General features: G+C 38.2%; 1 protein-coding gene across 2 annotated transcripts in view; it reads right to left on the bottom strand.

The window, feature by feature from the left end:
• The window catches only part of LOC110844711, an 82025-nt gene that overhangs the window by 18757 nt on the left and 40603 nt on the right, over positions 1-22665 (bottom strand). For both annotated transcript variants that reach the window (XM_035847960.1, XM_022090982.2), the window contains exons 3-17: positions 17089-17142; positions 16931-17018; positions 16074-16189; positions 15963-15993; positions 15716-15777; positions 14583-14693; positions 7236-7463; positions 5845-5897; positions 5711-5763; positions 5566-5608; positions 3433-3541; positions 3161-3259; positions 2686-2816; positions 1069-1173; positions 799-853 (exon numbers count right to left, since the gene is read on the bottom strand). In XM_035847960.1, coding sequence (XP_035703853.1) covers positions 799-853; positions 1069-1173; positions 2686-2816; positions 3161-3259; positions 3433-3541; positions 5566-5608; positions 5711-5763; positions 5845-5897; positions 7236-7463; positions 14583-14693; positions 15716-15777; positions 15963-15993; positions 16074-16189; positions 16931-17018; positions 17089-17142 — 1338 coding nt within the window. The remainder of the gene's footprint in view (positions 1-798; positions 854-1068; positions 1174-2685; positions 2817-3160; positions 3260-3432; positions 3542-5565; positions 5609-5710; positions 5764-5844; positions 5898-7235; positions 7464-14582; positions 14694-15715; positions 15778-15962; positions 15994-16073; positions 16190-16930; positions 17019-17088; positions 17143-22665) is intronic.

Raw genomic sequence — 22665 nt, 5'->3', positions numbered from 1 at the left:
GCTCAAGATTTCTAAATGCCAGTAGTTTCGCCTTGAGATAAAAGTATTAAAGGGTCCGAGAGGCAGTCCGTGATTGCACTGTAATTCTATTTCATACATATTTAATTGCAACGTAAAATTGTGACTTGTGCATGAAATTATGACATGATTGATAGACTAGTACTGTACGTGCCCACAGGCCTACAGATCTACGAGGGCACCACCTAAACAGCACCAATGTGTACGCAACAAGAGCGATTTATAATTATTTTGAAACTGAGTATGGACTGAATAAGTATTTAACATACTTATTCGGGTTACACCAATTCCCAAGTGAAAGTTATGCACGCAAATCGTATTTGCCAAACATACATTTCGCACAAGCTCATGGTCAGCATGTGTAAATATACTTAATTTTTGTTCTGCTGTAATGTTTCCGTTTCAAGTTCATAAGGCTCGACTTGCTATTTGGCTCTAAACGATTCGTGATTTTATTTGGTAGTAGGACACACTTGCATAGGTAACACGTGAGATAAAAAAAGTGTTGACCTGATTCATAAAAAACTTTCCCTCAAGAAAGCTGGCACAGTTTCCCTGAATTTTCATTTTCCAGTCTTTACTCTTCCACAATCCCTTCAGACGACGCAGATTAGTTGCGGCTTTACACGCCTTTCTCCAACACTTAGGTTAAGAGCCCAAGTGGGAAAGTATGAGGCCAGCTTCTTGCAAACCCGAGATTGTTCTAGTTTGGAGGCGAAGACTCAGCCAAAATTTGGTTCACGATAACGTATGACATAATAAAGTGAGAGAGACACTTACATTGAATCCTGAGAGGAAATACATTGGAGACCGTTGTTCCCACCATATTGGATGCCTGTGGATAGGGTTTCAAATGCTTCAGATGTTGCGTTAAATGAAATAAGTTGGAAAAAATTCTTCGAGACGCAATAAAAATTGGACAACATAAATTAAATTCTTGATATCTTGCGCCGACGAACAAAAGATCAAGAACGAAAAACATGTGCACTGTATGTACAATAAGGGTTCATTACAACATCATAAACCGTATACAAACGGCACCCTGCGTACCTGGCATGTATAATTTCCAGCGTTCCTTCTCGTAACCAGCTGGAGCACTAAAGTTTGGTTGCTTAGAATAACACCGGCTGTAACGTTGTGTTGTAATTGACGATCCTGTTCAAAACACAAAGGAAAAACAAACTCTTCATTACATGATTGCTCCACAGCACTCGGGTATTTGTACATATTTAGCAAGGCTGGTTGGTTGGTTGGTTGGGGTTCTTGAAACTTATGAAACACTCGTATTTATGCATTATCAGACGTTACTTAACGTTTGCTCTTGCATGTTCATTGTGTGCACCCTGAAATATTTACATAATTGCATCCAGCAGGTTTACTCGATGTTAGGCCTACGCCTTCTAAACAACGTGGAGGCTTTCTCCCTTCCATGTTTTCCTCATTTTCACTTATAATCAGCAAATTCCACCATGTCATGGAATAGGAGTGTCACTTGAGGTGAATCGTTGCATTATTATGCTCATTCTTGACTGAAGATTATTTGTTGACACGTAGTTAATGCCACGTTCAAAATTCTATAAATTGCATTCCAATGTTTGAAATGCATTATCAACATGCCTTCATTTCACGTTTTCACTACTTGAGCCGACATAAAACAATTTGATTGCTAGCGTGACATCCGTTACAAAGGCTATTTATTCTCTTATGCAAACGTTCTGTTATTTATTTGCTCATCTTCTGGTTCGTTAGATTATGAAGATCCTGAAAGAAAGTAGCCACCCATAGCATACCAATTGCTGAGTCGGTTATTCAAAAAAATTGGATAGATGTTGGCTTTAGAAAGAAAAATGTTGAGGAAACTGGTTTGCACTACGTATCTAAAAAAATTGATGGATTTGTGTTTGTTATTGTAAGTTCTGCAATTCTGAATCAATTGAAACAACAAGTTCCGAAGTAAACAATGACGTTGGATGGATAGATATGCCGAGAAGAGAAAAGTTGAGATGGATGAGTCCGTTCAGGTTGAGTATGAACAATGGATTTTCCCCATGTTCTTGTTCTATGCTACTGAACAGCAACTGGGGAGGAAAGAATAATAATAAAATAACATTTTCCTCTTGCAGAGTTGAATTGGATGGTTGGGTTCGGAAAGTCGGCCCAACGACGTCAATATTCACTTCAGTGACTTGAATTTATAAAAAAAGTACAAGGATGTTTTCCTTGCAACTTTCTGCATGTTACATTTTGTATTTTTTTCTTGGTAAAGTAATACAAACATGCCTTATCACATTAAAGTGTATTATTAATGGTACACGTCATGCAACCCGAGCCAGGTTTTAATCTGCTTTATTCCTTTGAAAAATTTGAAACTTGCAATTTGAATTGATCGATTGCATCTAGGGATAAGAATATGCATAAAGTCTACTTCTCGGCATTTTTTCCAGGGAAGAGTAAAATTGTAGCACTACAAAAGTTGAAATTAAGTAGTATATGCAGAAATTGATGTATACTAATAATGCCAATTTTATAAAGTCGGATAAAACTCATGCATCGGGTAACGTCAAGTTTGCACTGCGAGTGATTTTGAAATATATTATGAAAAATGCTTATGCACATTTTGCATACATCAGTTTAAACCTATTTTTTAAAATCTGAAATAAGGATTACATTGAACATCCATTTCAGCTTATGAATTGGAGAGTTCGATTTTATCTGGCACTCAAAGTAGACGTCGTCACCCTCTTTCAAGTCGGTCTCCTTCAGCGGTGTCCCCAATTTCAGAACTGGTTGGGGTGGATCTATAAAAAATAAAATGAATCCGTTTTAAAACTCATCAAAAAAGATTGAGAGCTGCATATGTATATATTCGTATTTAGATTTGCTAAAAAGTACAAGTTTTCTCATCATTTTTAAAAGGACAAATCTAAAAGAAAACAAATGCGTCACATTTCGTATCTTGTCCGTCATTTCCTACAAGCAATGACAGGGCGAGATTGTTTGGCAGGTAACTTCTTGTTCGCAAACAAAAACGAATGTGGGGCACATTCATTCGAGGAACCGACTGAGCGGCTGAATGAGGAAGGAAGCTGAATTGCTAAATTGGAAAATCTCAGTGAACGGGATAGATTTATGGTTGTCTTACAAACGACATGAAGCACCAACGAGTCCTCCACTTGGCTCCCGGAATTACGTGGCACCCATGGATTTTCTGCTCGACATGTTATTTTTTCACCGTCATCATCTGATTCATGTATATAAATATATATGGATTAAATCACGCATAAATCAGTTAACTTAAGCCGTGCGCCCGGTTTATGCTTTCACCACTCGTCGCCCAATCGTTGGGATCGCAACAATTGCCACCCATGTTATTTTGCGACGAAGGGTGAAAGTATAAACCGGGCGTGAACTTACCGTAGGACGGAACGAGGCTTAAGCTACTCCTCGTTACATTGCTCTCTAGTTCATCAGTCTCTCTGCCGACCCCAACCTGGCTCAGGTCCATGGACGAGTCTTCATCTTTCTGTGAACATGTAGCAGCAAAATATCAGCAACTCTCTTTTCGGACATTCCAACGACAAGCAAAATAAATAAAATTACTCCCAAGTCACTGCTCCCGTAGGTCTCCTAACTTTCTCCACACATTTCCTCCACAGCAAGAAAATCAACACCAATCCTAATTTTTCATTCCACTTAATGCCCCCTATATTCTGGCACAACTTTCTTTATACTTTCTGATTAAAGAACACTACGTCGTTGGACAAGGAAACGCCATATGTATAACTTGACTATGACAGACTAAATAAATACTTATGTACATACATAGTTCATGTGTTGTCATTTTCATAGCATAAATACATACATATATAGAACCAGGGTTTGCATATTAGCATTCAAACATACGGGCATATTCTTCAAGTGGCAGAATTTTCACTCCAGCATAAATGAATCCACAGGTATGCATATAAAAGTAATTAAATAATGCTTCCAACTTTTGCGCACTTTAAGTGAAAAATGGGAAAATGGTGAAAATAGATTTTTTAGTATGAAAATTTTATCTTTCAATCCTACATTACATGAGAATTTATTAAACTGAAAAAGTTTGTGTGCATTGTTTGTAAAAATATGAAGCAGCGATGATTATTCTATTTCAGGTAATTTAGACGATGCGAAGTGAATGAGACTGGGGCTAATTTACATATGATATATTCGCCTAATTGGCAATTAGACATGGATTTCACTCCAACTTCACTTTTGGCATTTTTCAACAAATTTAATATACCTCATTCCTTCTTTCTCTCACTATACAATGCAATTAACGTCGGAAAACTAACTGCGGACTAATTCCCCTTTCATGCTATCATCAGATATGACCTTTTCCTTCATTTTACAAGAGTAAACCTGGCTAGTTTTTCCATGTTCAACATTAAGTTGTATTAGTTTTATGTTAAACGAAGTGCAAGATTTCCAGAAAAAAATAGCATGCAACATCCAGATTTCATAAAAGAGTAGTGAGAAACAAAGTCTGAGAGTAAGTTGGTTTGAAAAGGAAGGCAATTAATTGCACGTTGAGATAACCATCTGCTCCTGAACGTTAATGCATTACAATTAGAGAAACCATATGAAGCGCTCGCTTAAGCCAACACTTGAAGGAAAAATGTGGAGGTCGTGCCGTTCCTCTTGATCTCAAAACACACAATATTGCATGACAGAGCTTGTAGTATAGGGCAGGATACGTTTCCTTTCAAGGCATTTGGCAATTTTTTGTATGCTTTCGTTTTCATTTTTGTAGCTTTCTTATTTATTTACCTACAAACAACAGGAACATTTTCCCCTAAATGGATTTTGTAAACGCGAGTTTTCGTTTATTTATTTTTTCTGGCATATTGGATTGGATGCATTGTTGGAGTGCAACTTATGTAATTGTCGCCACTTTGACCAGAGCAAAATTAGTGCAATATCTGGATATAAAATATTCTTTGTGGGTGAATGTCTATTACATACATTCTGCTTTCACTCATTGACTACGGCCTTCAGAAAGCACTTATCATAACAATTATCATCCACCACTATCCAAATCGGGTCAATATCGATAAACCCTTGTTAAAGAAGAAAGACAAAAAGTGTGATTGTCCAGTATGATTTTGTGGCCAGTTATTCCTTGTTGGTTTTATCTTTGGGAAAAAAGGTATTCAACTAAAGTCCAATAACCTATAATTCTGATTATTTTCCGGAAACATATTCTGCTTCGTGAGTTGGGAAATTATCTTCACTTTTCCTTCTCAAGAAGATATGACGGTTGGCGGTCCTACAGATACATACGTATCCACTCTCACATTTGGAGTTTCCGAAAAAATATTCCGTGGAACACCTTCATCTGTCTCACTCACTACGTCAGCCTCCTTGCAGTGTAGTCGCTGGGTTGGTGGCTCTGGCTGCTGAGGAAATGTGTGTGAGGATGGATGTAGGTCATCAAAATAATAGTGGGAACCAGGAGCACTCAAAACCATGTGCAGAAAACAAGATGAGGAGGAGGAATGCGCTTACCAGTATGTTCACGTCGGTAAGTTGCCTGTTCGCAATCCACCACCTGATAAAAAAGCATATTGGGTAAACATCATACTGCTAAGAATGATATCAGAACATACGTAATGCGAGTGTAATCTGTACGAATATGCTTTTAAAACATTACGTTATCATTGCTTCAGGTCTGCTCCCAGTTGCAATGCATTCAATCTGATGCCGCTGAAAAATCAGAAAGGATGAAAATGTAATCACAACAAGACGGCAAACTTTCTCGATGCATATAAATATTTCAAATCTTACCTGATTTGCTACCAACCGGTCGACTTGCACGATCCGAGCCGAGAGGGGTCTCACTGTCAAATGATAAAGATATGATATCACTTTCACTTTATCGTAATAACTCCACCCAATCCAACCAATACTCTCAATTACACTGCATATAAAGATCAAAGCCTCCTTGTCTTGCGGACAAGTTGAAACGCACTCCAAATATTTTTGGAAGAAACCTGTCATTTTTTCAACAAAACTTTCTCATTGCAAAGAGAAAGCAGACATTGCAAATATAATTCTATAAGACATACATATGCTCAAGCAGCGAGTGGTGATACCGTCTTCTTCCACATTGGAAGGCTCAGATTTCGAAGGCTTTACTGTAATATGATCATACTTTACTGTCAATCAATTTACACCTGTCAGAGTTGTGTCGCTTTCTTGTTAGTTGATGCAAAATAGAATTTATTTATGTGGAATGCAAACAAATATATTTATTTCATAACGCTTTATATGGGCAATCCAACCTCAAATCATTGCCCAGTTTAGGATATCGAGAGGAAGATAGGGACAACTTTAGCCTTGGGTGGAGATATTCGGGTCATGAATCAATCCATCATTGCCAAAGAGGTTTGCCACTGGCTTGGTGGAAGATTGTGTTCTGTCAATAAGCACCGTTTCCTGTACATTCTACACAACTCCGAAATAGCAACATCGGACACATATGTATGTACGAGATAACACGCTCCACTGCCCACTGCTACACTCCTTGACCAAATTGGGGCAACTGTCCAAAGAAACTCGTGGAGAGAATGCACTGAGGAGCACTTGCAAGTTTGCAAAGTTGATTAAGTAGTTTACACTTTAAGCCTTTTAGCTCTGAGAATTCCTTACGGCATTTCTTTTAATGTTAAACTTTTTTTCGGTGCAGAATTGCGCGACTTGAAAAGAATAAGTGAACTTAACTCTCGCTTGCAAATCAACTTCCTACCAAACTTTTTTTCAACAAACTGACAGAAATGTAGAATGTTGTGCTGGCAAAGTGTCCAATGAGTTATATGATGGGAACAAGTGTAAGTTAGTTTGGAGGAGCACGGTATTAGTGGATAGTTGTGTGTGCGAACGAATGATTTCTTCAAGCTGCTGTGGAATCTCATTATATTATGACTTTTATATAGAAATAAGTTTTAATGGGATTTCATGATTTCCATTTTTCAAAGTTTCCACCCCTTACGAATTTTTATTAGAATCATAATTTTGTGCACTATTCGAGGTGGAAATTTATGGAAAAATATTTCTTTCCTTCCCATAGTTTCGATAGGTTTGAATTATCGTCGTTATTACAACCCCTCTTCCTTCCGACTTTAAAACATATGCATAAACTTGACTTGATAAATCTTGATGAAGGAATTTGCACTTACGGTATAAATTGAGCTTCAGTGACGCACTTAGCATATCAGTCAGGTTGGAGTTGAACGTAACACATGTCAAATTAGCACCATGAATTTCTCTATGGACAGCCGAGATTTTCAACTTTTTGACTGAAACTCCACCGCTTTGACGAATGATGGGTTCCTTTGAAGATACAGTCTCCTCTCCCATTCCCGACAAGGGCGCGATCCGCCACTCCACGTGAGGAGGAGGCTTTCCTGAAAAAATTTAAAAAGTCTTCTTCAATATTCATATTCATCGCATTCACTCGCACTATTTGCATATCATCATCATCTTTCACCCCTGGAATATCAAATTGAATGACAAGATAGGCATGGGGTATCTCGCACATGGTGTTATACGCACCAATTCCTTCATATCATCAGGCAAAAATATGTGCTTAAGTATACTTTGGAATCCATACATGAAATGCTTTCATGGAATTGATGGCTTTTCTCCGTTTCACTTTTCTTTCACTCACTTGGAGCATTCTTCAAATTGAGCGTTCCACTCACCTATATTAACACCTACGACATTCGTCATATTTTATGCAAATTTCACTTGCCATACCACGTAGTCAAAGTGGTACGTGGCATTTGAGGCCATATTAGGCGAACTTTGTGATAATAAATTGCCACAATTCGTCGGATATTACGGTGAAAAATGCGGGCGATAAGTGGGTACACAATCTTGGGAATGACATGAAGCACATGCTCCTCCTCCGTGTGTGACAACAACTTATTGTGCATTTCAATTTTAACGCCAACAAATATCTATATACGAATATTATATTTTGCGCATATCGATATTGCAAGTTAAGAGTACAATATCTGCACGTTGAATCAATATGCACAATACTTATGTATGTCGTGAGTGAGTGGCATTTTCTTGATTTGGGTGGACAAATTTCACTTTGAACAAATAAGCAAATAATAATATGGCTGTGCAAGCAAGTAATCTTCAACTCTTCAAGTAGAATTTTCAATTACTTTCTTCCACGGCAAGTCCAGCAAGCGCAAATACTATGACCGTGTAAAATTAACCTATCTCCATTGACATTTTTTAGTATATTCTGCGTCACGACATCCGCACCGACGTGTTCCTATCGACATCAACCACTGCGAAACTAGACCAGCCGTCACAGAACGTGACTTTGAAATCAAAGCGGAACTGTGCATGGCTACTCCGTTTAAAAGCCTCTTTTTGATCATCGTAAAATTCCGAATCTCTTGAAAAGTTGACTTACTTAGATATTTCCTCAGTTCTATTCCTTAAAGTTCAGGCCACCCATCGTCATCATCCGCCTACGAAAACTCATACTCTGTCCTCGCACTTATGCATATCTATTCTCACTTACACAGAAGTCCCACTGCGATTCTGATGTCGTCATGAAAATACTCGCTTGTTTTGGTTTTACATACAAATATAGGAAACATTAATTCTGCATTCTTGAGAGTGTACATAATTCCGATGAGACAGATTTTGCTGCGACTACGTACACACACTACCAAATGTGAAAAATAAGTACATAACGCAGCAGAGTAGTTGCCGGCCGTTGCTCGAAGCGAGATCAGAATGCCAGCTATTCTGTTATATTGTCATGCTCTGATTCTTCCTCCAAGCATATCTCATTAGTTTGCTTTCCACGATCAGCAACCAAGAAGGACTGCAATGCAAAATATAAACCCAGCACAACAACGATGTAATAAGAAAGGAAAGGGCTCGGACAGCAAGCGACCTGTGCACCCTTGCAGCACAGCTCGCTCTTTGAATTTACTTTCCCCCTTTTAAATGTAGATGAGGATTGATTCAAAAATAGGCTTGTGGATCGTAGCAACAACATCAACAATCAAGAAGAGCAATTCATGTGGGAAAGGCCGGTGGGCATTTGCGAGACATTTTGTGTAGAGGACACATTTTGGGTAGTGGAAGTAGGGCAAGTATTATTATTATGAAGATTATATCTTTGTCCATTAAGTCGGTTTACTGTGTAGGTGGCAATTTAGTTTGTCTCGTCGTATCAAGTTGTTAATAATACTGACCGTAAGTAGAAGGACGCTTGGGATAAAATAATTCAAGAATTATCCGTCTCACACTTCTCAGAACTGTGTAGACGTACTTTATCAACCATCTCCTCATCTTTATTATGAATTGAGCCACGGACAACAAACGTTAGGATTAGATGCAATCTTCAGTCGAATTTCATTTTCTACAAAACTTTCTCATCTCTTCGTGTCCTCCCCTCGCCGTTGTGTTCATATTGTTGGTCTCCATTATTTAATCTGCTCTCTCACCAATGTTTAAATTCTTTTATCTGCCGAGGAGGAGGAGGATGAGGAGGAGGAAGCTTTCATTACAAAGCAGCAGCGGCACTCGTTTTAATCTCTCAACTTAATCACTAATAAAAGCTTAATGTCATTTTGTCTCTTCCTTATTTGCTAGGTTATAAAGATGTGTTTGTTTATAACCATTCCGGTTTCACTGTCACCGTTGAAATGCGGAACCGTCTGATGCAGCTGGTTCAAAATAAATAGGCGAATGGAGAAAATCCCTCTCGAAACAATGGAAGTGAAATACGTCTCAAGTCTCAAATAAACTTTACAAGCCCTATATGTACTATTACGTGTGTACATTTGTAGGTGCATAATGGATAAATATGTAAGGTGTGCACGGGGTTCGAGCACATCCCTCTGTACATACAGACCTACACATTATGGTAATTATTTCAACAATGATGCCCTAATTTTTTAATTAAAGAAATAAACTTATCAAAAGTCTCGAAGAAGTTACGCATACGTTCGGAGTACGCGTAACGACGAGCAACGACATATTATCATTTTATTACGTAAAGACACCCATGTATCAGGTTGGGCTGAACTCGGAACGTGGTGCCCGACTTCAAATAATCAGGCTTTGTAATAAGATTGGTAACTACTCTATTAGAAGTCAGGTTAGTGTGCCTTTATCTACCATTACCCGGTCTGCTATTTGGCCAAGAAGAGCCTGCGACCCATAACGCAGTGCCTCCGGAATTAAACTTCAACTCCAACTTTGTACAAGGTGGGTCTACGTGTGTTCTCTCCACTTCAATTACTCCCCAACTTTGACTTTCACTTGAACGAGCTTCCCATTTCTGCCTTTTCCATCCTAACTAGTAAATAACTTCCAGAGCACTGCAGCCGTTTGAAGTTAAGGGGCCTCACAGCATTCAAGTTTTTCATTATAGATTACCTGATATTGTTTTGTGTATGGTCGTCAGGCGCAAAGGATCAGAGAAATAGCTGAAGCCATGTCACGGCACTTTGACACGAGAGCATTATGTAGTTGGTGCTATGTAGGCGTGCTAAGAGGTTGGCTAAACTGACAGGACTATCAGTCGCCTAATTAAATGCTGCAAGTTGGTGAATCGATTAAACGCTCAATGTTCTGGCTTTTAAATTCAAGTTTTTGCAAATCCGGCTGAACGTGCTGACAAGAATAACCAGGACATGATGCATTCGTACATATTTTTCTGCATATACATACGCACGGGCGAAATGGAGATGAAATATTTCTCCGTCTGCGAGACACACGTCGTCCGTATGTATGTATGTACATATGTATTTACTTACATGTCTGTCCTGTCAGGTACACATACTCCCAAATTTTCATAACTAACTCGGACTAAGCCCAGAAAATTTGAAGAGATCCGTCTTTTCAGTCTAGATAACAAAAGCATGTCATTTACAGCTTTCTCTGCTAATAGCCTTTCTTTTGTTGTTCTTTGTGCCTTTTAATCCCATTTCGGCATTTCCAGTCTGAATTCTGGGGCCGAGCATTGCACCACCGCCGCATCCTCGTCTCGTGAGAATTCTCAGAGGACAGACGAAGACACCAACGAATTCCAAATTCCGACTTCTCTACACTACAAACTTACTTACAAAGTAACTTGCTTAGGAGAAAGCAGAAACAAGAAACATCAACAATCACACCCCTTTGCTTCACTTTTGTATAACCTCTAAGCTTATTAAGGTTTCCCCATAAAAGCTCTTTCAACTAATTTGCATAACGAAAGAGTAAACCTGCAAAAGGAAAAGTGACAGAAAGAAAGAGAAGCAAACTTTCTTCTCTCCGAATCTGCATCCATTTTCACAATGAAGATGGAGTTTGGCAAGAAGGAAGCATGTCTGCCCACGGTCGTGTCACAAGAACAGCCATCACGACTTCTGAGTATAGTTTGCCTTTCCTCAGGATACAAAACGGCATGATGCGACACAGTTCGGTTAGTTAGCGCTAATATCACCTTACTGAGCAACTTGGGACCTGGAGCTGTTTCCTCCTTCTCCTACGTACGTACGTATCTCCGACACTTTGTCTGGCTTATCCCTCCAAACGAAATAATATGATAGCGAGCAGCGCATACTTGCGCATCTTTGTTTCTACATCACCTGAAGTACAGACACACATACATTCCAATTGGTCCAAATTAAGGAAGAACGGATGGAGAAATTGCAATGAATCAATTGTTGTCTTTGGAAAGTTTCCTATCGTCAAACTTTTAACTCTGGCTTGCCACACATTATACGTGCCAAAGGTAAGTATGTATGATTCTCATTCCGACACTTTGTGTGTTTCCACTATTATCGATTCTAACTGACTGAAAAACAAGCTCATTTGGTGTAAATATAACAGCATGTAAACAACATATAGTTAGTTTGTGTGCACCCAGTCCATTCATAGTTTTTTACCGCTACCTGCCTGCGAATAAATTACAAACTCTTGCTTGAGTATCAAGTTGTGGTAAAGATATTTCAACCAAATATTTCAATTTCTTTGAGACATGATTCTCGTTGCCTTTCAGATACACAGAGTATGCAGTTCCACACATGCACATAACACACACAACTCATTATACAGCTGTCAAAGGGAAAGCCGAAAATAAGTCTGCATTGCACAGATATAATCTTTTGTCATGCAACCCGTCCATCCATCCAGCAAAATAGAAACTGACGGCAACCCCAAAAATATGAATGCATCATCTCCGTGAACAAAGTATGCATGTACATTGAAAGAGCTGAATGAATGGAGCAGCACCCGCTGTAAAGAACATTTCGCATGTGCTGATATACAGACAAAATTTTCCAGGTTTGACATGGAATGTTCAAGACAGAGTTGGTTGACTTGTCTGTCTTCCCTTGTTGTGTGTGGTGATGAAAGTGACAAAACTTTCTCCACATTTATTTCTCACATGCATGCACCTATATCTTGACATTATTAGTTGGAATTATTTTGCTCCAAAGTTTCTGAAAATACTCGAAAACCTTCCAACACTGAAATTTCAATGCATAGAGAGAGAGTCGTTTTGTACCTTATTTAGATTCTGCTTTAGTGCTACATATGCTTGTACCCGGGTTCTTGTCTTTGAACAACAAGAGCTCCAGTTTTCTCTTTTATTCATATGCTCAATTTTGACAGCTTATTTCTATTCTGCACTTATACATTTTTTATTGAGCGTGAACAAATGTTTACGGTCCGGAAATTATCATGATACTTAATCTCTTAACATTTTCCCGTTGAAAACTGGTACACACATCTGCCGGAAATAACGGAATTTTGACGTGCATCATGGTTTCTTTTATGGCAAAAATTATTCCATGTTTCGTGGTTTATTCAGTTAGTTAAAGTCTTCCGTTCTTTTTATCTGCAATAAAGAATTAAACTTCCTGAAGCGAACAAAATAGTGACAGAATCAAAGTGTGACTGGGCTCAACACGGACTCCTTACAAAGTGCGATAATGTTATCAATTTCTTACACAACCTTTTAGTAATTTAGGCCAGCACACGCGAAATAAAATATCTAATTCATTATATTTACACTTTTGGTGATATTTTTTAACAAAAATACATGTACTTTTGTGTAATATAAGGTCAAATATGATTGTGCAGCAGCATATATAGAGTATAAATATGCTTCGAAATTTCGGCAAATTAAGGAGCATAGTATTTTTAGCATAAAAATAGTGCCAACAGCAATTTTTAAATATAAGTGCTGACTGAGCGAAAAGTGGCATGACACGAAATGAGTGACTGGAAGTTGAATAAGCCGACTGGACATTTGTTCGTGTCTAAGGTTGCGTTATTAAGGAAGTTGGTGATCCTCTCTCCAAAACCCTCTCGTTATTACTGCTTGGAGAAAGTTGGAGGTTTTTGGTGAACTGTGTGTAGTTTCTACACGCTGAGGGCCAATCTCAACAAAAACTTAACAAAAGATCTCATTCTTGTTATTAACTCAACTCACTCATTTCACCAATTTCACGAACAAACTCTTTGATTTTGTGCATGCATGCTGACAATTCGTGGATGAATACTTTGTTTTGGGAAAAAGTTGTAATAATAGAAACAAAATTGTTACTCTCAAGATTTTGCTTCCATGCAGGTTTTGGATATTTTTGTTTCTACTTTTCTACACGAAAACTTCCTGTTTCAATTACCAAGCCCTCTTCAAATGGATTCCATTTGGTTGGCGGACATGTAAGTGTTTTTACACCACTCGTAATCATTTTTACACGAGCGACAAAGTAATGTGAATTAGCAATAAAATCACAAGTACTGTAGCCATTGGTTGGCTAAGCTTTAAATTTTTACATATACGAACATTTGCACTATCATAACAATTTGGATTTTGAATTATTTGTTGAATTTACAATAAATTTCATTTCCTTCGGATATGTTGAAACTGACAAAGTATAAACTTGGGAAGGATAAGTGCTTTCACATTGATATTTCTCCAGGCGAAATAAATAAAGCCAAAAGTGGTAGTTTGCAAAATAAAATATATTTCACTTGAATTGTATGAAAGGCAAATAAGCTCGTCTTCAGCGTGGAAAATGTCAAGGCTGGAAGAAGAAGAAGAAGAAAAATAAAACAAAAGAACGCAGTCTATCTAAAACAGAGTATTTCCTCTTATATTCCGCATTATCTTTGGTCGTCTTGCCCATATCAGGAATAAAAAATACTCCAACTTGTGTGTCTCATCTTAAGGACATTCGATTTCCTACTACTAACATTTTATTGCATTCAGGACAGGTTTTATGGGATCCAAACGCAAAATAAAATGGATTTGAGTGCACATAGAGTGTAGGACTGTACAATAAAGGTCTGCTTGTATAAAATATCATGCTGCAAGTGCTCTTGTACGTACATACGTACGTAGTACGAGAGTTGAACTGGTAATACAAACAAGCATTATTGTATTCGTATGGATAATTGTGAGTTGTTTCAGAGAAAAAAACAAAGAAATATGTTTCGTTTGGCTCTTCCTCTTCAACACTGAAATAAAGTCATCCAAAAAGGTTTACCTCCTCGAACGTGGCATGAAAGTGTCAGATCGGATCCTTCGCGTAAGGGGCCAATTGAGTTGGTGAGTAGTCTTCCCGATGAGTCGTGCACGGCCACAGCCTCAGGAGGCACTGAAATATGTACATAGATGGACCCAATCAGTACGTGAGGTTGTGAAATTTTAGTACGGGAGGCATGGAGAAAGTATAGATTTGTAGTATAACCACGGGTTAAAATCTTATGTTTAGATCATACAAATTATAAATGTAGGAGCTGAATTGTTTAATTCTGCACATGTCAAGCACAGACCAGATGCACTTTACAAATAATCGTCGTTTCATACAGGTTCAAGAGATCTATTTTCCGATATCGCAGCACTTGTAGTGACTGATAACAAATTAGAGTTGAGTGAAAGTGAAATGCTGGAATTGAAAAATGGGCCTTCTGTTAGGACGATTGTTGTATATTGAGCTTTTGACATGTGGTTATGTAACGGTGGTTTCGTATATGATGTTACATTAAGAATTTGAGGAAAGAGCCTGTCATATCTATCATTGATTCGGCATTGTTCCGTGTTCTACTTTCTGGCTTACTCACTAAAATGCGCTTAATGGAAGAGCAGAAATCAGATCGGTTATAGAACAAAAGTGGTTCAATGAAAGTAAACTTTACTTAAAGAAAATGATGAAATAACTTTTTTGTAGCTTTTGCTTAGTTTGTTACCTCATGTTCACCAACCAAACTCTTTGTAGAAGAAAGAATAAAAGAAAAGTTCCTATTTTACGACCACTTTCCTCAGTACATGATTAAAAAACGGATGCATTCTAATCGTAGGATTAAATTGAAACACAAGATAAAAGTTTGGCATCGTTTAATTTAATCTACTACTGAAGCGTCAAAGAAATTCGTTAATGCAAAACTACGAATTTATAGATTTACAAATGTAGATACAAATGTATTTACCTATATGTTTGATCAAATGCATTTTCTTATTTTATTCATTAATCCACATTGTACGAAATTGAAAAAGCACGATTTACTTCGAGAATGTACTAGTTTCATTGATTTCACACCATGGTAGTAGTGCAACAGATGCTTGGTAGGTGTGTTTTTAGGGAGGGGCAAGGCATTTAGAAAATTGAGTGATACTTACCAAGGACGGTTAGGTTAAAGCGGAAATTCCTTGTGGGAGAGTTTCGGAAGTCGACCCTGCACCTACAATTTCAATCAGAGTGTAATCAACGTTGTGGGTGAAATTCACTTGCAAAACATGGTGATCATATAACTACGAACGAAAATCTTGTCACTCTCGAGCATTGAGTGAGAGAGGTCTTCGTACTTTAGCGATGATTGCATTTACAAGAAAGTGCATAAACGTAGTTATTTAAAGTATTAAATACCTATAAACTCCTTCATCAGTTAATTTGACATCTAAAAAATAAGAAACAAATAATCTTATTAATAATTGGCAAAGAAAAGATTATTATTATTCAAAGACTATAAATCATTACTTTCGATCACAAGACGAGCAGGTTCCGAAATGAGTCTAAAATGAGCCCGACTTCCGAACCATTGGTTTGACGACCAATGACGTGCTGTTACAAACGGCCGTCCACGAACATCGAGGCTGTCATTCAGAAAAGAGAAAAACATGCAAGATTTATGACTTTGATCCTCCATGGTGTTTTCATTACATCCGTGTTCTATCTATTCTCTCCTTTCACTCAAGGAGGCAGAGACGGAGAGAGAATTGAGAGTTGAGAACGATGGAACGGCATCTTTATGTATTAGAATTACTTTGAGTCCAAAAATGTAACCATCGCCCTTTCAACGAGACCAAGTTGAGAGAGAAGAATGGCCACTGTAATGGTTACAACTAGGTCCCGGACAACGGGGCAGCCACGAACGACATGGGGTTGGCAATCATACCACATTCTGCTAGTGGCGATGCGATGGTGTCCGTAAACAGTTCACAAATCGTCGTTTCCTTATTGCATCCATCAGTCACCCGGCAAATCCCATAACCGAGTTTCTGCTGTGCCACCATGGCCTCTCAACTACTTTCTCCACCCGTTGCCAATAAGAACACCCATCAATAAGAATGGGCCCCCTACTTAAAACTCGCACGGATGTAACCGTACACTCGTCTTTAAATGTTTCAGAGGGAAAACGGGTGGAGTGAAACTGATCAGAACTCGAAAATACATTCGTTGGAGGTTAAATAACAGATAAGTAGAAAATGCACATAAGTATGTGCGTACATGTTAACTACATATATGAATCCGGGATAAACTCGCATGTATGGAAAAGTCGGGGGTAGAAATGATGGAGATAAATCTAGTGGTTACGTAAGGTAAATTTTCCTCACCTATAAATTGGTTTCCCAAAATCATCTCTGAACCAGAATACCATGTGAACTGCGTCATCACGCCGAAGTGGGAGTGGATTGACATCACCTACGGAATGAAAGCTCCATAAATAAAAAATTACAGTAACAATTATTATTGAATTAGTAGAATCACTTACAAGGAAGCTCGGCTCGACCCCCAACAACTGCATCCACTTCTATTTCTGGCACGGCTGCAAATTTCAAACAAACAAAACATTATAAAATAAAGCTCAATTTCCTCCTCTGTACAATAATCAAATAATCATAAAATAATGCATGCATGAAATGAAGTATGGAACATTAACCGAGCGACCCATTATTGCAATTAGTCTTAATTGTCCCCTTTGAAGATAGGGTTGGTTGGGGTTTGTAATCTTATGAGGTTTGCGTTGCCCCAAATCTTCTGTACAAGTCGTTCCCGTCAAGCAACCTTCACTCCCACAATAATCTTTCCTAATATATGAGTCACGTTAATGTGTGCAGATACCACGAGTTTTACTATCTGTGATCACGCTACTTTAATCAACTCCTTCCCGGCCCTCAAAATTTACCAAAGGTTGTTCGTATAAATGACACACCTTGATTTCGAGTTACGTTGCCAGAGAGAGAGAGTACTTCTTCTTTCCCTACTGTTTTTCCCCAAGAAACTTTTCGAGTAGTTGCCACTCGATATTTCTGGGTACTTGCATTAATGAACTTTATTGCTTCAGCTGCAATTTGTAGTCACTTCACTTTCCTATAAATCCTTATTGTTTGCCAAAATTGAGGTTATGACAATAACCCAAATTTTAGTATGTATAACCCTCATTTGTCATTTTGATTACTTTACTTTTACTTGAAACTCAATGTCCTAGTTCCGCAGTATTTTCTCATGAAGCTACTTAATAATTCTACCAAGGCTTCATAGTAGCTCATAGCACGTTCATGTAAAAGAAAAATAAGAAGCGCTGGAAAATATAAAATATAAAATCAGGACTCAAAAAATCTTGAACCAACATTTACGGACTCGACAAGATCTTCTGATGGTTCATAATTTTCTAGGTTTACAAAATATATATGTGTGGGTAGACAGCCGTAATGAAGGGAGAGGCACATTTGCTAGCACAGCAAATGTCGCCAATCATCCTGCAAATTACTATAATGACGATGGTTCCAACACTATTAAATAACTATAGGTTTTTCCCTCGGTTTCCTATAAAAAAATTCCGCAAGGAGTGATGAGTTCATCTGAAGACTACTTGGTGTGCCTACATATAAGAAGGAATATATATAAGAATGCTGAGAAGGTTTAACTCTCCGTCTGGCAAATCAGTCTTGGCACGTGAACTTATTGAGTGAACAGAATCTGGATTGAGTTGGCTACAGTTTTTGCATTGCAAGAATTTCAAGCCTTCCTTGGCGTTACAACATATTCAACCAGTCGGCACGTAATACATTTAAATTGGGTGTCCATTAAAAATTGGTTAATTACTTTTTTTTGCAGTCGAATATAAATATATTTTGATTCCACTGCCGCTGCGGGTATTGAATCTAAAATCTTGCGTAATACAAATTTCGAATTTATTTATTTCATGGGATGTGGAGCATTGCAGAGTTGGTTGGCGGAGTGAAATTGTATTTGACACACCAAAGCCCAACGCAGTGTTTGAAACTACTCGGTATAAGTGAGAAGACTTTGGTCGTAAATTTAGCTCCACGTGGGTTATGGGTTCCAAAGTTAAACTTGATTCGAATGGAAAAGACGTTGTGAGCAGCGTTCAAGTTGTTACACCTCTGTAACGTCATTTCTGCTGGAACTGGGTGGAATAAAATGTAGTCAACTCTTTGGTCTGCTGGGTGCTATCGCTGTCTCCATGCTGTATACGCGGACTCCTCTTATTACACATCTGACTGGTGAGAGCCGGCCGTTCTACTTTGCTTTCTACACTCCTTCAGTCTGCCTTCTCCTCCTTCTTCTTCGTCTCTCTCTCTGATCCTTGATCTGGATTTTAGATGAGAGTGAAACTGACTTGGAGATCTCGTGCGCTGAGGTGGTAATGGGAACATGACTCACTTGCAGTTACGTATAAAACAGCGGCTGGAGAAAGGCTGCAGTCAAGGGTAAACCAAGTTTGACTTGGTTTTGCTCGGAAATTATTGGCCATTCACCATTTGTCAGTCAGTTATTCTCTTCTTGAGGTTGTAGTACGTACACGGGTACTGCTGTTTGGTCCATCCCATCACTACATATGTATGTATGTGCATATAGCCAGCGTACATACGTAAATACGCACCACTGTCTTTGCCAAACATCGCCCCACTTACAAAACAACCACCCACCCACCTCACTTCTCAAGAAGGTAACAGCCCACGACGACTTGATAATCTACAGATAGACAGATATTGATATTGCTTTTTCTGGCACACTTTATGCTCGCAGTTTGCACTACATTCCCACTTTCCCTTCCAGAACTAGAATCTGGAGAAAGTTGGCCGGGGAGGGAAAGGTCGAGCCTTGCTTATTCAAACGACAACGAGGTAGTAAATATTTCATGATCTACATTTTCTCACTTTCCCAGACACTCTTCGCATAAGCTGCATGATTGAAAGTGACACAATGGAAACTTTCATTTCACGGTTATTATTAAACTAATCTGTAATACTTTCGTTTATATGTTCGTAACTTGCGCCACGTAATATTATTGCTTCTATAACGAATGTCTGGAATTTATTTTGGACCAGTATACTTAAATTTCATAAGCAGGATTCATACCTCATATTTACTAAAATTAGTTTAAATATGGAGTTATCGTAATTACTATGTATACATTACTATTATACTCCGTCTACAATTATGATATTCTTAGAACAGTGTCATTTTATTGTTGTCTCGGATCTTTTTTATAATAAAATACGAAATACATAATAAATCGTATCTTGCTACCAAAAGTTTTAGAATTGAATGCAAAATTTATGGAATTGAGGATCACTAAGATCACCACGATGATGGAGTCAATCCAAAATTACGGCTCTTTTTCCCATCCAATAATCCTTATTAAGACTGCCATTAGGACGTGTTGCTATCTTTTTAATCAGCAAATTGAAACATGTATCAACAAATTGCGCTTTTCCTCGCAACAATATCAATTTCGGCAAATATTTATCTACCCCAGAATTGGGATAGGAACATAAAAATGACGTTAAAGAGAAAAATTAAGACGTAAATGAATGGGTTCAACTTTTTCAGGGTAAAGCTCCCTTGTGACTTTAACCGACACCGACGAAAACGAGAGCAAATGGCAATAACTGGCATGGCACGGAAGCATTAAAATTCGGAGCTCATACATTCTTCACAATACGCTTCAACTGTGTCTGGAAACGTGCGTCCTGCTTCAGTATTGATACAAAATATATGACACATGGTTATTGATTGAGCTTTTATGGGAAAATGGAACCCGTATTCGAAGCAGCAGTATCTCATCAAATAGTGCAGTTGGAAAAAAACTAAGATTTTTTACGGGGAAGACCTTTCCTGATGCATAATATTTGAATCATGTCGTATAAATCTGGCACCACTTTCGCAGCATGTCGCTCGAATGTACGTAAACTTGTAAAGCAAGCTCTAAAACTTTAAGACAGTTTAATGTTTAATACTTCCGACTAATTTTTCTTGTGAGCGTTATCAGATACGGGTGTCAATGGCGAGGCAGTTAACTAAAAATAAATGCAGAAACTTGGTTAAATGTGTCTCACGCAACCTTCTGACATATTGCATTGATCCCCGTCGCGATTCTCTCGGATCTTGTGCATAACGTGAGGAAAAGTGGATATCATTAAAAAAGTAGTATTGCTAACCAGGTATTTAAATTCGATATCAAAATTTTGAAACCATGCTTTCATCTTAATTTCAAATATGAGTTATGTTGAAGAGGAAAAACTGTGGCTTTCACCATCCAAACCAAAGTTTTCTCTTAGCTGTCTAATAGTTAGCAATTGCTTAGAGTATAAACTTTGTTGGTTGGGGTGGAGAAGGACGACTTGGCCGCCAGGAGTAATTTATGGCATCTTGAGGGCGATATAATCAATTTATTGGAGGCATGCCATTACATCCAGGGTACGGCTTTAAGGAACTAAGCCTCACTGGGTTAGGCCGTTTTAACAACGACGAAATCCCAGAAATCTCCTGGCCAAACCTCAGAAAGTCACCTCTATGCATATGGATTCAGACCGGAGATTTATGACATGATTTTGCATTGTCTAGCAATGTTTATGACATCCGCTATTCCACCAGTTACCCATTCAAACAAAACTGGGTTACCAATGTTAGCACTTGTAAGAAGAAGAATTTTAGTTTAAATTGTGCTCGTAATCTTTGATGCCAACTTCAAAATAACATTACAGATTTTATTTGTAGTAAACTTTATCAAGATTTCAATTTTTTACATCATTTGCATTCAAGTATAATGCAAGACGCATAGTTTCTTTTATCATATATAGTTTTGAAACTATGTAGACACATACATGTTACACGTAATGAAATGAGCGCGTCATCATTACCACCGATCGTGGTGAAAGTCAACGAACGAAGTTGGCTGACTTTTCAAGTCTTGGCTGAGAAAACTAAAGGAATGGAGCGATGCGTAAAATAACGTAAATTGAGAGCGTGAACATTTCAGCACCCACAGAAAAGCTGTTTCCTCGAGTCTTATAAACTCGTGCAGTTCAGCTGCACAATGACGATTCAGATAGATTTTCAAATCCCAATTTATAAGGAAAATTGAGTGGAGCTGAACACAGCTGCATCAAACCGTGCAAAAAGCCACGTGCAAGTGAAATTGAGAAAAGTTTAACCAGAGTCGTCGATTTGAGAGAAAGAAAGCTCGCACCAGGAACCTCCGTGCTTATGTATATGCAGCTTCATATACTGTATATCCGACTCACTAATACTCCCAGTTGGAGGGAGTTTGATAAGTGATGTGGGAGATGGAATGTGAAGAGGGATTCGTTATTTTGCCTTTCGCAGGTTTTTGCAGCAAGCTCGTCCACATGATCCAATATCACTTTCATTGCATTGTGCCCAAGACAGGTCTAAACAACGACGTGGTGTAAAAGACAGATGAAGACGAAGAGGCTGAGGAAGGATCGAAGTTTAGGAATTTCAAACCTTGAATACAATTTTAAGGATCAGTGCGCACATTGCTCGAGGTAAATCTCTACTTGGTACACGGAGCTTGTTGATAATTAAGTATTGATTCATTCCAGTTTGTGCAGGGATTTCTGTAATCATTTGACTTTCTGTTCAGACTTACATAAGATTAAATATTTCTGTCGTGCATTATTCCATATTATTTCTCCTGTCATAAACAGACGTTTGGATTTGCAGGTATTCCTCAAATACCGTCGTGCAGTAATAAGTACTCAACTGGGGGACGACTTCTGCACTGCGCTAACCATGGCGTGCATTAAAATTTTCTAGAAACACACATATATTCCACGTGAGGTGCACTGCTATCCTATACTTTACGAAATAATCTTTAGACCTACTGTACGTAGTTACATCCACAGTTTTTGTAGTGAATTTCTGCATATCGTGTGACGTTAATAAACAATACCCTTCATTTCTGTAATTTCAAACTCAGCTCGGGCATTGCTACATATGTGATATATTTTAAGCAGTTTACACCCTCCCACATGCTACATATGTACGAGTATATACCGCTACAATACAGCAATAT

The sequence above is a fragment of the Folsomia candida genome, unplaced genomic scaffold (assembly GCF_002217175.1).
Source record: "Folsomia candida strain VU population unplaced genomic scaffold, ASM221717v1 Fcan01_Sc002, whole genome shotgun sequence".
In the NCBI taxonomy this organism is placed as follows: Eukaryota; Metazoa; Arthropoda; class Collembola; order Entomobryomorpha; family Isotomidae; genus Folsomia; species Folsomia candida.
This window is presented reverse-complemented; position numbering and strand designations above follow the sequence as displayed.